At 33.1% G+C, this 18274-nt stretch overlaps 1 protein-coding gene across 1 annotated transcript in view; it reads left to right on the forward strand.

Annotated features, from left to right (window-relative positions):
- The window catches only part of Ahr (aryl hydrocarbon receptor), a 44382-nt gene extending 27754 nt beyond the window's left edge, over positions 1-16628 (forward strand). The window contains exons 4-11 of the mRNA XM_076835213.2: positions 609-698; positions 2909-3032; positions 5974-6104; positions 7508-7710; positions 8365-8474; positions 9108-9249; positions 11366-12608; positions 14396-16628. Coding sequence (XP_076691328.1) covers positions 609-698; positions 2909-3032; positions 5974-6104; positions 7508-7710; positions 8365-8474; positions 9108-9249; positions 11366-12608; positions 14396-14542 — 2190 coding nt within the window. The 3' untranslated portion in view covers positions 14543-16628. The remainder of the gene's footprint in view (positions 1-608; positions 699-2908; positions 3033-5973; positions 6105-7507; positions 7711-8364; positions 8475-9107; positions 9250-11365; positions 12609-14395) is intronic.
- Positions 16629-18274: the final 1646 nt, after the last annotated feature.

Consider the following 18274-nt stretch of genomic DNA (forward strand, 5'->3'; position numbering starts at 1 on the left):
TTGTGCTGGTGCTGGTGCTTTCTTCCCTATTTTATTATATTCAATATCCTAAGTCCCTGATCCGTTTTGAATGTCCAGGTTTAAATTCTGGTAACATCCCCACTTTTTTTTTTTTTTTTATTTCCCATTCACCCATGTTGCTGAGAAGTAGTTGCCTATCTGCTTTCTTGGTTTCACTCCACAGAACAGCCAGGAAAGCATCCTCCTCTATTCTACCATCTTGAAAAAAAAATCCCAAAATCTGCATCTTTACTTGCTGTTTTCCTCTAAAAAAAGCAGTGTGGTGGATAATAGTGAATGATTTCTGTACACTCTGTGTTTAAAAAAAAGATAGGTATGACATATTAATTTCAGAAAAGCTAAAATATGAGGAAAAATAGGATACCAATTAAAGTTTCTGGGCCTTAGCTTTAAATTTATCTCTTTTTTCTCTGCCAAATCAGAAGTATGAATTTCTTTTACCAAGGTATGTGGTATGTCTATGTTTGGAGATATAATTTTAATCATTTTGAAGAGATTTTTCAGAGATAAAATAATAGCCTTTCTCTGACAGTATGTATAACAACTTTAATTTCCATTGCTAATTTTACAACATTTTTCCCTTGTAGGCTCTGAATGGATTTGTACTGGTTGTTACTACAGATGCTTTGGTCTTTTATGCTTCTTCTACTATACAAGATTACCTGGGCTTTCAGCAAGTAAGTATATTTTTGTTATTTAAACTACTTTTTAAGAAAATGAACTTTCTGCTTATATTTTGCAGTTCAGGGACAGAGTTAACCATTTGTATACATAAAATATCAATTAAAATATATAGATGGTATAAAAATAAAAATGCTATATTTGCAGCCAATATATTTTTTAATACTAATAATTTATAGCACTGTGATATCTTGAAATTTTGTATGACTAGTGGTTATTGTGTTTCTTGTTTCACTAATCAGTAATCTCATATAACAAACTTTAAGGCAAGTAGAGTTTATTGGAGCAAAAAAGAAAATATTTGCCATCAAATAACATGGTTCTCAGAGGACATATGACAACTGTGAAATTAGTGAGGTGCTATGAAAAGGTACATGTAAAATGTCATGGTTTGTACCTTTAATTATGATTTATATGGATTATGGAAAATACTCTAAAGGAAATGGATTGAAGCCAAACTAAAAAAAATGTGTAGTGATCAGATGGCTGTACAAGGGAACCCAGCTGAATTAGAAGCACTGTAAGCAGTACCCTGGAAGTCATTGGAGGAAGTCGACATTTGGCTCATTTAACAGCATTGAAAGGAAGGGTGAATAAATGGAGTTGTAAAGTATTTTGCATATTTAATGGACAAGAACGTGTGATATGATTGAGAACAAATTGTAAGTATATTCAGATGCTTGCTGTTCTTATGTATCCAGACCTTACATGTGCACAAGAATCACCTAAAGAAGTTGATAAAATCTTTGTGCTCCATTCCCAGATATTCTAATTCAGTTTGCATTTCTAACATTCTCACAGGCTGCTGGACTGAATAACATTGTCTATATAATGTTCTTATACAGACTGTGTTTTTTTTCTGTATTATCAACACAATGGACTAAAGATTTTTGTTTAAAGGAATGTGTGTGCTTTAATTTGTAATTTAGGTGATAATTCTGGCAATTGCCTAATGGATGGCATAGAGACAATTTAATGCTAGTAGATTAAGTTCCTAGAGAGATTTAAATTTAAATGATTAAAGCATTAGAATCTGGCTACTGTCAAAACCTAAATTTTAGTTTTCTGTGATTTTAAAAGAAATATATTAATGTTCATAAAAAAGTTTGTTTAAAACTTAATGAAATTACATAATAGTATTAACCATGATTTGACATCATGATTTATATCAATTGAGAAACTCTTGTGTTCCATTTTAACTTCTCAGGCATGCACATTTCCTGGATTTAAGAAAACTTCAGTACCTGAGACACATGTGGTAGATTAAGCCACCATTTTTTCAAAAATATTTTTTAGTTGTCAATGGATCTTTATCATTTATTTATATGCAGTGGCTGAGGATCTAACCCAGGACCTCACACATGCCAGGCAAGCACTCTACCACTGAGCCATGACTCCAGCCCCTTAAGTCACCATTTTTAAAGTTGCTATTTGTGACCCATTAATGGATAATAATGCAGTTTATATAGTAGATCACCATCCAACCTTTTTTTTAATTGCTTAGAATGAAATGGAATAATAATATAGAACACACAATATCATCACACACAAAATAGTTTCATGAAACGTGTATGTGTGTGTGTGTGTGTGTGTGTGTGTGTGGTATCTGATGGCAGATATGTATCATAACATGAGTTGCATTAAAAAAAAAAAAAAACTAGGAAAACTAATTTAAAGGAAGGAGCTCAGCACTGATGTAAATGCAGAGAGGCAAGAGGAATGAGGGACGTGATATGGTGAAGGCATGATCCCTTTACACAAATGGAGTCTGCTTGTATCAAAAACTTAATATAAAGAAAACTTTTAGGGAACAGTGAAGGAAATACAAAATGAATACTATTAAGAGTAAAGAAGTCAAGGAGACCTGGGTATTAATGGAAGTATTCATGGAAGAAGTCAGATTTAAAAGATCAATAAGTGGATAAAGAACAAAAGCAGATCTTAATATTGTACATTTAAGGAATGGGGAGGTGACCTATTTGAAAAAAAGCATGCATGGTGTAAAGTGATGGCAGGTAGCATTGGGTTTATCAGTTATAATGCTAGTCTCTCTTTCCAGCTTTTTCTATTTTGGATTGCAGGGAGCTTTGGCAATCATTTTATTTACATTCATCACCACTAACAAGTAGGTTTTGAAATTGTTTCTGTAGGCCATAAAATTTCCTAGTCTGTGCTGTCGTTTAATTTCTTTGTCTTTTTTCTTCAGTCTGATGTAATACATCAGAGCGTGTATGAACTTATCCATACTGAAGACCGAGCTGAATTTCAACGTCAGCTGCACTGGGCATTGAACACTTCTCAGCATACAGACGCTGGACAAGGACTTGATGGTAAGAATATTTACAAAGGATGGTGTTGGTGGTTTTGAATGTTTCTGTTAAAGGAGGCTGGGAACCTTTAGGATACAGAACTCCATGCTAAAGGTAGCAAAGAGTAAAAGAGGTGAAGCTGTAGCTATAGGCAAGAGCCAGGTCACAGAGCTGGGGCTTTAAGGAATATTTGACAGATGAGAGCCATTGAGGAGTTTCATGTAAGAGAGCAATACATTTTTATAAAAACATTTTAATAAAAATAACTGGCAACGTCATGAAAGGTGAGAAGAAAGCACAAAGTTGTAGTTGGAGTATGTGTAAATAGTTCTGATTAAAATGCACCAAATAAAAAGTAAACTAGCATAAGCAAATATAGAAAGACCTTTTATTTATTTATTTATTTATTCTTTAATTATTTATACATATTTGAATTGTTTCCAGTTTGCACATAATGCTGTTGTAAACATTGTTTCACATGGTAAACATAGGTAGGCATTTCCATTGGATATACGCCTAATCATTTTTTTATTTGTTGATTTTAGATAATACATGGCAGTAAGATGCAATTTCAAAAATTATCCCTACATGGAATGCAACCCAATCCAATTTTGATTCTATGCTTGTGGTTGTACATGATGTGGAATCACACTGGTCAATTATTCATATATGAGCTTAGGAAAGTTATGTCCAATTCATTCTGCTGTCTATTCACATACTCTTTCCCTTCCCTTCATTCCCCTTTGTCTAATACAGTGAACTTCTATAGTTCCCTACCCTCCCTTCCTTGTTATGGGTTAGCATCTACATATCAGAACATTCAGCATCTGGTTTTTTGAAACTTGTTTATTTCACTTAGCATAATAGTCCCCAGCTTCATCTATTTACATGCAAATGCCATAATTCCATTCTTCTTTTTGGTTGAGTAATATTCCACTGTGTATATATGCCATATTTTCTTTATCCATTCATCTGTTGAAGGACAACTAGGTTGGTTCCATAGCTTAGCTATTGTGAATTGAATCGCTATAAACATTCATGTGGCTGTATCACTGTAGTATGCTGACTATAAGTCCTTTGAGTATATGCCAAGGAGTAGGATAATGGGTCAAATGGTGGTTCCATTCCAAGTTTTCTAAGGAATCTCCATACTGCTTTCCAGAGTGGTTACACCAATTTGCAGCCTCACCAGCCATGTGTGAGTGTACCCTTTTCCCCACATCCTCACCAACATTTCTTGTTACTTATATCCTTAATAATTGCCATTCTGACTAGAGTGAGATGGAATCTTAGTGTAATTTTAATTTTCATTTCTCTAATTTCTAGTGACGTTGAACATTTTTTTCAAATTTGTTGACCATTTGTACTTCTGTGAAGTGTCTGCTCAGTTCCTTTGCCCATTTATTGATTATGGGTTTTTTTTTTTTTTGTGTGTGTGTGTGTGTTAATTTTTTTTTGAGTTTTTTATATATCCTGGAAATTCATGTTCTATTTGAGATGCAGGTGCCAAAGAGTTTCTCCCATTCTGTAGGCTCTCTTCATGTTCTCGATTATTTCCTTTGCTGTGAAGAAGCTTTTTAGTTTGATACTGTCCAATTTATTGATTGATGATTTTACTTCTTGTGCTTAGAAGTCTTATTGAGGAAGTCCATTCCTGAGCCGACATGATAGAGTTGAACCTACCTTTTTCTTCTAGTAGGCACAGGGTCTCTGGTCTAATGCCAAGGTCCTTGATCACTTTGAGTTGAGTTTTGTGGAGGGTGAGATATAGGGGTTCAGTTTGAATCTACTACATATAGATTTCTAGTTTTCCCAGCACCACTTGTTGAAGAGGCTATCTTTTCTCCAATTATGTTTAGAAAAGCCTTTCTTGATGCAAGCAGTTTTTTCAGAAATCTGTCAAAGTGTTAAGAAAACAAAAAAGACATTAAAATATGGAAATTATTAATAGTGATAGCTCAATAAAAATGTAAGCAAAAATTAAGTTCTGTGTATTAAAATAAGTTTTTGTTTTTTTGAATCTATAAGGTTAACTGCCTAGAAAGACCACATTGTATATAATAAAAGATTAAATTGGAGCAGACTGCCAGGTAGACACCCTGAGAGTGGAGTGCTGCACCTATAGAAAATCTGCAAGGGATTTCTTAAGGGGAGACCGTCTTCCAGTGGAAACAACTGCTGCCACTTCTTCAAAGGGCAGGGTTAACATTCTTGGTTGGGCTGTAAGGGTCTGTCACCAGCTGGTTGGGCTGGCAACTAAAAAAACCACACAAACACAGAAATACCTTTTGTGGGGTCAGGGATGGTTCTGAGAACTCAGATGTCAGCTCCCATGCTGGAAGGCAAGGGGAGCAAGGGAGACAAGATAGAGCACATCTGAAACCCCCTTATTTATTGGGGAAAAGCCATTCATAGAATATTCCACCCAAATAAGGCAAGGGATTGGATTTCGAAGGGTGGAGTCTTGCTTGGTGATGTCTTGTGGTCAGCAGGTTGATTGACATCTTGGAAAGCCACACCCATCTCAGGTGCTGAGTGGGATCACAGGCAGAGCAACAGAAAAAGGCACACATGTTTCACACACCCGAAAAAGTGCATAGTGCCAGACCAGTCCCCTCATAGGCTCAAGTGCACGTAGCTCACACACATAGCCCATAGATGGCTCACGATGAGGGTCAGATGATTTGGGGAAGGGTAAGTTTCTATTCCTATTCAAGGCCAGTTCTTGCTACAAGCTAGGCTTCAGTTAGCTAGCAAGAGAGGGACCATTGTTTAAAGTTAGGTTTGGGTTAACTAGAAAGAGGGGGGGAAGGCACTTTCCTAATAGAATCATCTCTGAAAATGATTTTTTAAATTCAGAATACAAACTTCAGTTTACATGTTAACATGAATTATAACTGTTCAAACATTTGATTTTACAACAAAATGGAAAATAAAATTTGTGCTGCTTTTATTTCTACAGAAACTCATGGCCTCACACAGCCAGGAGTCTATTATAGCCCAGAGCAACTTCCTCCAGAAAACTCTTCCTTTATGGAGAGGTGCTTCATATGCCGGCTAAGGTGTCTGTTGGATAATTCATCTGGTTTTCTGGTATGGTACAAAATCTTAGACTGACTCTTTCTATGAAGGCATAAAAAATACAAAAGAAAAGTTCATTGAAGCCCTTCTTTGGTCATAATTGAATTCAGTCTGAAAAGTTTACTCAATAATTTAAGAAAAGTAAATTTTTAACATTATTTCAGAGTTTGACTATTTTCCGTGACTCAGAAATCCTGTCCTTTAATAAAACAATTATTAATAATTAATAATAAAAATTCAATGAAATAACATGAAACCTTGTATTTTGGCTATTTTAGGGCTTTTTAGTTTTGATATAGAGAATTAAATAGCCTTTGTTTAATCAGAAAATGCTTACCATCTTGGGGTTTAATGCTTGCTACACAAGAATATTGTGTCCTTTTCTACACACCTGAAAAATGATTGTATGTTGATGATTGCAGACTCATGTCTGACATGGGATGATGTTTCACTGTGTAGTCTGAACATCTGTATGGAATAACAGTAGGAAAAAGCTTAGGCAGAATACTCAAGAGTGGAAGTGGTCTGTTCCTTAAATGTATCCTTTAACAGTTCACTCTACAAATACAGGAAAAGAGAATATAAAACAAATTGCATCTTTTGTGAATTCTTGAGAATTTAAATCAGATAATCAAATCTTAAATTAACCATTACTAAACAATTATTTGTGTGTGTTTATGAGTGTATATCTGAAGATAGTTTTCCTTACTCTGTGTTAGAGTTGTGCTTTGATATTGGTTTCCTGTTACTGATGCTCATGATTAATTATTATTTATTTTTGAGGTAGAATGTCTATGTGCAAAAGACATTCTGCTTTGAGCTGCTGTCAAATTGAGTCAGAATTATCCACTGGGGTGATATTGTTTTAATCAACTAACTGATCTTTTCTTCTTTAATTGTCTTTATTTCTTGTTTTTAAAAATTATTCTTTAATAGCACTCTCCATTCTTCATGTGATTTCATGATTCATTTTAGTGTTTTAACAAAATTGTGTTTTATCTCCATGAGGAAGATTACAGTGAGCTATGAAACATAGCTTATGTGTGTTTGAGAACTGATCTTTTCTTGATGACCTTATTACTGTTTTTTCCATTGAGAAAACATATAGCAAGTGCATGGGATGCAAGGAGCCGTGGTAGGTGAAAATGATAGGGCAATTGCAAGCCTAGAAAATGATACAGATATTTTTCTCAGGACCATTAGAAGCATGGGGTGGTTTTTAGAATATTTCTCACTCAACCTTTTGGGATAGTTTTAGTTGGCTTTCTGTGGAGAGAACAATGAAAGTAAGTAGCAGTTCTCAGCTTCAGGAACTTTTATGCAATTTCAAGAACCCTAATAACTGCCAGGCTGGAAACTGAAATTTCAACCATTTTATACTGTTAGTTTTAATGAACTATTTTTGGTTTTTTAAGGCAATGAATTTCCAAGGAAGGTTAAAATATCTTCATGGACAGAACAAGAAAGGGAAAGATGGGTCAATACTTCCTCCTCAGTTGGCTTTGTTTGCAATAGCTACTCCGCTTCAACCGCCATCCATACTTGAAATTCGAACCAAAAATTTCATCTTTAGAACCAAACACAAACTAGACTTTACACCTACTGGTTGTGATGCCAAGTGAGTAAAACAACTTTTCTACTTTTATTTCATCAAATGTATGTTTTGTTTCAATGTAGGTTATAATATTATTTGTTTATTGTATTAGCCATTATTATTTTACTTTTTTGTGTGTATCCTATTAAAGTAAGGTACTTTACTTGCAGGGTTCATTCTTCTGATGACATTTTGTCATTTCTTTTACAATTTTTAGCCCCAGAAGCTTGGTAGTTTTCTAAAAATTATGTAGTAGAATGATATTAAGCATTCAGATATCATGTCAACACTGCCAGTGCTTTTCTCCTCTAGTATGCAAATGCAGAGAGGTAATTTGACAAATCTAGTCCCCCCAAAGTGAAGTGTTAGCACTTCCAGTGTTAGCATTCTAGATTTTTACTGAAGACTTTATTTTACTTTTACAGTCTGATCTATTAGATTCACTTTTAGCTGTACTAGTTTTCATTGTTTATTCAGAAGAAAACAGGCTAAAACCTAAATTTATGACTGTGAGCAAGAGAGCAAATTTAGATAGATGTGGTTAATTTTTTCTACCTACTAAAGTGAAATTCTAAATGTCAAGTAAAAAATATTCTAGAAAAGAGCATATAACCAATTTATCCTGATTACTTATGTTAAATTTTAACTCATTCTTATTCTACATTTTTTTTTAAACAGAGGACAGATTGTTTTAGGCTATACTGAAGCAGAGCTGTGTTCAAGAGGATCAGGATATCAGTTTATTCATGCTGCTGATATGCTTTATTGTGCCGAATTACATATTAGGAGTAAGTTGTAATTCCTTACCAATAAACCTGAAAAAAATATATCATAGTGCATGTTTAAACTATTACATTAGGGACCATATTTAAGGAAACTATTTGAATAAACTGCTGCTTAATATTATTTTGATTAATGAGAGTTACACTTTTTGTTCATTAACTCCTGTACAGCTGCTGTACAGGAACACTGTTTAATTACTACAAAAACGGCCATATTTGGCCCATGAAGTTTTGCTCAGGAATTTTTAAGTGGCATTAATAATTCATAATCTATGTTAATATAGATTTAAATTTAAAAATTGTCAAGTATTGAGCCATTGGAAAATATTCCCTATTTAAAAGGAAATTATTTTTTTCATCTTTTTTCCCCAACAAGCTGCTCTCTAGACTTGCATGTGGTACTGAAGTCTATCAACTGGTACTTACCCTTCCCTTCAACATTTCAAATGTTTAGTCTGGAGCAAGAGCAAAACAGGTCTAAAGAACTGTTTTCAAGCCTTTAAAATTTGTCAAGATATGTATAAGAATTAATGATAAATTAAATATATCCAGAAAGACATCAGAGAGGCCTTGTTTCAGAAATTATCTTTAATGTATTGGTTTGGAGTTTGATAACTTGATTTTTAAATCTTATTTAAGTGATTAAGACTGGAGAAAGTGGCATGACGGTTTTCAGGCTTCTTACAAAACACAATGGATGGACATGGGTCCAGTCCAACGCACGCTTAGTTTATAAAAATGGAAGACCAGATTATATCATCTCAACCCAGAGACCTCTAACGTAAGTACAAAGACTTAGAATATCTCCTAATTTTATTTTTTGATAATAATTTGGTTTATAAGTTGTCTTAAATGAAAACTTAAAATAATTCTAAGACAAAATGAGTCTAGAAATCATCATTGAAAAGCTAAAATAATATGTAGAGAAAAAAGAGGGCACAGGTGAGAAATATTGCGAAGACAGGATCAACACACTTTATTGAACAGCTGAACATGGAACACTGTAGAAAAAACAAACTCCTGAGTTTTCCTGGGCTTATGAAGGAAAGGTGAAACCTAGTGCCCTCTGTAAATACAATGCTTGCTTTAGAATGTATTCTTTAAACACAGCAGTGATTTGAAAGATTTTATGTAATCTATAAATGAGTCCCTTGTTAAATATTTACATTGCAAATGTTTCTCCCACTCTGTAGACTTGCTTTCTATACATGCTTGAGGTAATGATCAAGATGATTTGTTCTTTTATGTATATCAAATTGATAAGTAACATTTATTGAAAAGACAGTTATTAACAGGTTGACTTTTCCCTACTACACTGCATATTGATCAGAGAATTTTATTTGTGGTCTATTTCTAAACTTTCTTGGTCTAGTTCCATTGGTCTAGTTTTCTATTTGTGCCATGATATTGCCTTAATTATTCTATCTTTATTATAAGTTTTGATACCTGCTTATTTAGCTTTTATTATTGTTCTTCGAAATTGCCTTTGCTCTTCTTTACCCTTTCTATTTCTATATACATTTTGGAAATCAGTTGTCCAGTCCCACCAAAAAAACTGTTGGAACTTTGAATGGGATGATATAGAAACTATAGATCATTTGGGGTAGAATTAATATCTTTATAATATAGTCTTCCATCCCATGAACATGATGAATGTATGAATGTATATGGTCTTCTAGCAATATTAATTGAGGGACACAAATGTATGTACCTATACAAATTTGTGCCCCTCAATTAATATTGCTAGAAGACCATCCTTTTCCACGATCCAACTTTTGGTTGTTGATTTTGCCTATTATACATTTGTTTTCCATTTCGTTATGTTTACTCATTATTATTTTTTTCTTATTTTTATTGTTAAATTGAAAATATTTTTGCTAATTTTCACTTTTTTATTCATGGGTTATTTAAAAATATAGTATTATTGTGGTATTTGGCATTAGGGGACTTTTCTAGCTGTTGTTTTGCAATTGACTTTTAGCTTAATTCCAATGTAGTCAGAACATTCTCTGAGTGGATTTCAGTCATTTGAAATATGTTATGGCTTTGTTCTCTAGAATATGGTCCGTGTTGCTGAAATATTCCATGTGCTCTTGTAAACAACCCATGTTCCACTGTTTAGGAGTATAGTGCTCTTTATGTTTCAGTGATCTAGTTTGTTCATCTTGCCTTTTGGTACATTTGTTAATATTTTGTGTGTGTGTTCTGTCAATTACTAAGAGATTAGTTGTTTTCATTTCCTTATTACTAATGAACAGGGCATCTCTTCATAACTTTCTAGGACTTTTTATATGAATTGCCAGTTTTTGCCAGTTTTTCTTTTGAATTGTTTGCCTCTCAGATTCACTGAAGCTCTCTATGCTAAATATGATATTTTGTATTTATATATTAAATTATAAGTACATGTATATGTTAAAATATTTCTCTAGACTATATAACTTGATTTATGAATTATTTTGCAAAAATATGAAAAGTTTTGGTTTTCATATTGCCAGTTGTACCAGTCTTTTTCTTTAGTGCTTCTTTGTTTTGTTTCATTTAGACATGCCTGTCCTCAGATTCTAAATTGTTCCAGTTTGTTTTTACATTTTTGAATACAAAAATTTATATTTTTTCTGCAGGATATCAGGTTAAGCATGTTACATGAGTATGGAATTAACTACTACACTAAGTTTTTTGGGGAAATCTAAATTATTTAAATATATTTGTCCAAGAAACAACATTATAGCATCAGTCTTGAGAATAATTTATATCAAAATAATAAAGTCCATGTTACCTTCTGTTAAACTCAGTTATAGTATGCTTTACTTGCTATTAATCTTTTCTGATATCTTCATTAAAATGTTTATGATAAAACTCTTCCTAATATATGCAGACTTTCTTATATACAATTTTAGAGATGAAGAAGGAAGGGAGCATTTAAGAAAACGAAATATGACACTGCCTTTTATGTTTACTACTGGAGAAGCTATGTTGTACGAGATTACCAACCCTGTTCCTCCCATAATGGATGCCTTGCCAATAAGGAATAAAACCAGCACTAGTGGAAAAGACTATGCTACCACATCAACTCCAAATAAGGATTCTCTGCATCCCAGTTCCATCCTGTATGCCATGATACAACAAGATGAATCTATTTATCACTATCCTGCTTCAAGTACTGTACCTTTTGAAAGAAATTTTTTTAATGAACCTGTGAGTGAATGCAGTAATTCGCAAGGCAATATCATTACAGTGGGAAATGATAATATCCTAAAACATGAGCAAATTGGACATTCTCAGGAAATGAACCCAACAGTTTCTGGAGTTCACACAGGGCTCTTTCCAGATAATAAAAATAATGAATTATATAGTATTATGAAAAACTTAGGCATTGATTTTGAAGATATCAAATGCATGCAGAATGAGGAATTTTTCAGAACTGACTCTTCTGGTGAGGTTGACTTCAGAGACATTGACATAACAGATGAAATCCTAACATATGTCCAAGATTCTTTAAATAAGCCTACCTTCCTGAGTTCTGGTTACCAACAACAACAGTCTGTGGCTCTGAACCCAAGTTGTATGGTACAGGAACACCTACAGGTAGAACAGCAGCAGCATCTACAGCACCACCAAAAGCAAGTAGTAGCAGAGCCACAACAACAACTGTGTCAGAAAATGAAGCATATGCAAGTTAATGGCATGTTTGCAAATTGGAACTCTAACCAGCCTGTGCCTTGCAGTTGTCCTCAACAAGACCTACAACAATACAGTGTCTTTTCAGACTTACATGGGGCCAGTCAAGAGTTTCCCTACAAATCTGACATAGACACTATGCCTTATACACAGAACTTTGTTCCCTGTAATCAGCCTGTGTTACCACAGCATTCCAAGTGTACACAGTTGGACTTTCCTGTAGGAAATTTTGAGCCGTCCCTATACCCTTCTACTTCTAATTTGGAAGATTTTGTCACTTGTTTACAAGTTCCTGAAAACCAAAAGCATGGAATGAATCTGCAGTCAACCATAACAACTCCTCAGACATGTTATGCTGGGGCCATGTCAATGTATCAGTGCCAGCCAGATCCTCAGCACACCCATGTGGATCAGATGCAGTACAATCCAACAATTCCAGACCCACAGGCATTTTTAAACAAGGTAAGGGTTTTATAGAGCTAAATAAACCCTTTCCATGATTCTCCCTACCTTATAAATAAATAGACGTAAGTTAACATTTTTTACATCAATTCGTGATTTTAATCCATTATCTGCTGTGTTTTTGGAGATAGAATTTCTAATTATATCTGTGATATAATTTTATCTTGTTGTCCCTGCCCACATTCTTGAAAAAGTAAACCAGTTGGCTTTTTTCATGTGAATCAAGTTTGATGCATACTTCAGATATGTCATTAGAACCCTTCTAGCAGCAAATACACTTTAAATTAAAAAATGGTTATTTTTTTAAAAAAATAATTAATATTGATGATAACATCTACTCTCTGACTGTCCATGAATATGTTTCCATTAATGCCTTTCTGTTACAAAATATTTGGTTCATGGGGTCTTGGGGTGGTAGAGCACTTGCCTAACATTGTGTGAGGTCCTGGGTTCGATCCTTAGCACCACAACAAAATAAATATATAAATAAAAGTATTATGTCCATTTACAATATGTGTGTGTGTGTATAAATTATTTAGTTCATTTTAAAGTATATCTAAGTTAGTTTTGAAGAATACCTTGACTACAGTTAAGTTCACTGATCTCTCTTCACTGCATATTTTGAGTATAAGAATTTATAAATGTGACTTGAATCTTTATCTCTAATTGTTTTATCTGGCTTTTTTCATACATTCAGTTTAATTATATATGAACTTTTTAATAGAAAATGATAGTGAAGGTTTTTTTAGTTCTTATTCTGACCTCCTTTAATTATATTAAATTTTAATCTTCAAGATAAAATAAAATGTAGTTTATATACACAATGGCATATTTTTCAGCTATAAAAAGGATGAAATTTTGTCATTTGTGTCAACATGAATGAAACTGGAAGACATTATGCTAAGTGAAAAAAGCCAGACATAGGAGGATACATACCACATGATTGCAGTCACATAGGGAAACTGAAAGTATTGATTTCATAGAAGTAGAGAGTGGAGTAGAGGTTACCAGAGGCCAGGACAGGAGGCTAGTTGGTTATTATGTACAAATGGACAGGCTTCTTTGTGCACTAAGAAGTTACAGAGCAAGAAACATTTTTGCAGCTATCCTGTTACGTACAGTGCTAGGAACATCCTAGCAGGACATGCTATTGTCCTGTTGCACCTAGGAAACCCATTGTACTGGAATGTCTGATAACTGTTAAGCATCAGAGCAGAGTCTCCGGGCTGTTATCCTTGCCTTTTGGCAAGCAATGTTTCCCAAGCTTGGCTTTTGCCAATACCGTGGGATCAGCCAATGATCAGGGACCCGTCCACTCTCCACAAGAACTATTTTTGGAAAAATCCTAGGTCACCTGCAATCCTGAATATAATAAATTAATTGATCATATAGTCTACTGAGATGAAGTCTGGTCAATGCAAACCCACTATGACAGAATATTTAATGTGATTCATGACTGTTAATCTTTGACCCAGCAATTCCTGTCTACCCCAAAGGCAATCCTAAGTGAGACAGTTGTATCACTCATCTGTACCACCTTCAAAATTTCTTGTCAAATTAATGGGAAAACCAAAAGGTTATGAATATAACTAATATATGCAGTATATTATCAGTCTCAATATATGTCTTCACTGAATGGAAGATTTAAAATTCAGCAGTAGTAAAGGAATTTGAAGTTTAACAATATGCAGGACTGTTTTTTTAAATACATATTAATGTATTATTAAATGACTTAAGACATTTGGAAGATCTTGCCTAATAAGTTGCAATACTGTTTTTGTTTTCAGTTTCAGAATGGAGGTGTTTTAAATGAGACATATCCAGCTGAATTAAACAACTTAAGTAATGCTCAGACCACCACTCATCTGCAACCACTTCATCATCCATCAGAAGCCAGACCTTTCCCTGACTTGCCACCTGGTGGATTCCTATAATTCCAAGTCCAATTTTCACCTGAATTTTTGGATCAGATTAATTTGTGAAGGATCATAGAACAATAAAACTGTAAATGTTGGGCATCAGCAAGTACACATGGAGGCACTGATGCATGTTGATCGCACTGATATTCCAAACCAAATTTTAATCTTTGTTTTTACAAAAGGAGTTTTAAAAACATATCATTGTGGTAGATTATCATCATTACAATAGAAAGTGTGGTACCACAGAGTAGTGAGATGCCATCTACGTTTCATATCACCTGAGCACTGCAGAAGACACAAAACTTATTCAGGGGAACTTTGATATTCTCAAATTAGAAAACTTTATGTAAATTATTTGTCAGAATAAAAATGAAACACTTTCAGTTTGAACTTCTGGGTTCTCATTAGTAGACTAAGTACAGAGGTACAAGACTAACCTATTTCCCTATATTTTTAGCCTCTGCTTTTATCTCAGATGTTAAAATAAATGGTTTGGTGCTTTTACAAATAGATAATCTCAATGCTCTCCTCCTACACTGTTAATCTAAGTGCCTCACATTTTTTCCTACCTATAACACTGTAGGATGTATATTTTATATAAAAGTTCCTTTCCTTTTTTAAACTAATAACATTCTTTTGGCACATAAATATTATTTGTTTCCTAAATCCAATCATTTTAAGTAATTCAGGCATGTTTTACTGCACTACTCACCCTCTGTTTTCAGGTAAAGGGTAAATAATGTTTGAAAAGATAATTATTTATTATGTAATCTAGTTGTTTCTAGACTAAATATTGCTATGTGCCTTATGTTGAAAAATTTTGAAAGTAAAATGTCTTTTCAAATTATTTCTTAATTATTATATAAATATTAAGACTGTAGCACTTATATTTCAACAGTGTTTTCCAAAAAGATAATCACTGTTTATACCTTTACTAAAGTCTCCACAATGATAGTTGATGTCTCAGTGTGAAAAAAATTGCTGTTAAATGTAACCATGTTTATTGAATCGCAATGAAGAGAAGAGCTTTATGTCTAGCTTTTTAATTAAATTAAGCAAAGCACTCATTTCAATGTGTATAAATGTCTTTAAAAACTATCTTAGATCTGTAATCCTTTATGATATATTGACTTTATAAATTTCACTTTTAGAACAGTGGAAACGATTTGTTTTTCCTCATATTTGAGGAATGTTAAGATTGGAGATAGCAATGTTTAGTGCAAAGTATTGTAATGAGTGAAATGAATGGTGCATTGTGTAGATATGATGAACAAAATTATTTGTAAAATACTTTTCATATAAGAATACCTTATATATGCACATAAATAATTTGTTTGGGCTTTACATATTTTATCAGTGTATCTTCTTACATTAAATAATGAATTTAATTTTTAAGTTGATATTAAGAAAAAGCCACACAGTTTATTTACCTTTAAACATTAGGTTGTTTTTATGCTATCATGGCCTGTATTCCATAAGGCAAATTTAATCACCCTACCAATTTTACTGTCCTCAAATGATTTAAAGGAAAAAATGCTACTATCTGCGATTCTTCTTTTGCTTTGTTTTTATATAACTCCTGAAGGTTATAGAAACATTGTGCATACATTATTTTAAAATCTGATGGAATCTCAAACTTAAATGTAGTATTAGAATACATTATTTTTCATTTATTTTCTCTTTTTTAGTAAATTAATGTATATAAATAAGGCTTCAAACAAAATCTCTTCAATTCTAAACTTTTTAAGTCACAATTTTGAATTTATAGGATTAATTTAAATGTTAAAAAATATGTCTAAACATTTCATAATTTGTTTCAGCCTGAGGTATCACTAAGGATTTAGACCAGTGTTCTAGATTAATATTCTATTTTTATGTTTAAACTTCTCATTGAAGTCTTCTTATAAACTGTTTTTTGTTAGTCTCTTTCACATGTAAGGGATGAATTGTTTAGTTGAAAAAAATAGGCTTTTAAAATTGTGAATATGATGATAATCAACTATACACTTATAAAATTTAAAGTTTTTAAAGTAGTATTGTATATTTTTAACTATATAAAATAACTAAAATTTAAGAATAATAAAAATCACATTAAACCAAATATACCTTTGTCTGTATTGCTAAGTGCCAAAGAAAGAAAGAATGCTAACTGCTGTATTGAGATGATGTACACATCTAGGGATGTGACTGTCAAATTTGAGCTTTCCTATACCATGTTGTTCTTATGATACCTGAAGATTTATAAGCATTCCAATGTATTATGAAGCTTTTCAATCATTATATGTACAAACTAGCATTTTTCACTATTAATCAATTTTGGGTGAACATTTTCATGGCTTTTCTCTATCCTTCAAACTATTACTGCTTACATAAGCCATGCATAGATTTTTGTTTAGAGTATAACTATCCTTCCTATCAAAGTTGTGTATAATAATATATACGATAATAAAACAGTCACCAAGTATGAATAATGTTTTTATGTAAATTCTTCTTTCTGGTTCTCATAAAGGAAATGATTACAGACAGTGTAGTATTGTGTTATAACTACATTAGATAAAGGTAGCCTACAATATTTAAGGATGTGTTAAGTCAGTAATTCATAAATTTCTTATCCAATCCTGTCCCTAGATATTTTGATCTTTACCTAAATATAAAAAAAACAAACTTTCAATAACTTCATAAGTTAAAATGCCTCTGAAATAGACTGCATTTTAAAAAATCATTGTATTGCCATTGTTATAAATGTGGTGGCATTAGGATCTAAGACTAAAATCCAAAACCCCATTTTAATAAATAAGAATTTAAGAATACTTCTGAAAAAATTTGAAATAACCCTTTTTAAGTACATTTTATGCTTGCTTTAGAAAAAATATTGCCCAAACCTAGGGCTTTATTGTTAATGAGTATAAATGACACAGAAACCCTGACCTTAAGTTCATAACTGCTAAACAGTCTCCAAGAATTCTGCAATTGGAATTCATTGAAGAATAATTCCTGAGATAAGCGAAGTTTTCATTCCAGAAACAATTAGTTTTACTTTAGTTTTATGTGTGGCCCTTCAGGTATTTCTCTCAAAAAACAGATCATAAGTTAGCATCACACTTATTGGAGAACATTTTAGAAAGACTAACACTGTCTTTTAAGAATTACCTAAAATATTCAGGGTTTTCAGGCATTTGGTGGCTTTTTGTTTTATTTTGTTTTGTTTCTGTGATACTAGAAATTGGACCCAAGGCAATATGCATGCAAAACCATTTGTTTTTAACTATTTAGTCTGAAGGGGAAAAAAAGTAAAAAATAAAAATAAAAAAATAAAAATCCAGAAACAGGCACTGCATAACAGTGTTTCAGTCAACAACAGATTGCATTTATTACACATGTGTAGTGGGCCATACCATCTAAATAAGTATACTTAGTGGTATTCACACAACAAAATCATCTCATATCTCATTTCTCACAGTGGATCCCTGTGATTGAGCAATGCACCACCATTATCTGTTTCTGATCTCTGCTTGCCCTCAACCAAGTGGCTTCCCTCAACCATGAACAACTCCAGCTTGGCCCCAGCTCACCAAGTCTGCCAAACACTGACCCAGTAGTATTGGCCACCCACAGACCTGGGTGATACTTCTCTAATACTCTGCAGATGTCCGTTTGGGTAATAACATGGAGAAGTTCATCTAAAATCTGTCTGTATGTTCATCTCAAAACTCCTTCATCTCTTTGGCTCTCCCTTCCTTTCTCATT

Source organism: Callospermophilus lateralis, chromosome 1 (assembly GCF_048772815.1).
Source record: "Callospermophilus lateralis isolate mCalLat2 chromosome 1, mCalLat2.hap1, whole genome shotgun sequence".
Classification (NCBI taxonomy): Eukaryota; Metazoa; Chordata; class Mammalia; order Rodentia; family Sciuridae; genus Callospermophilus; species Callospermophilus lateralis.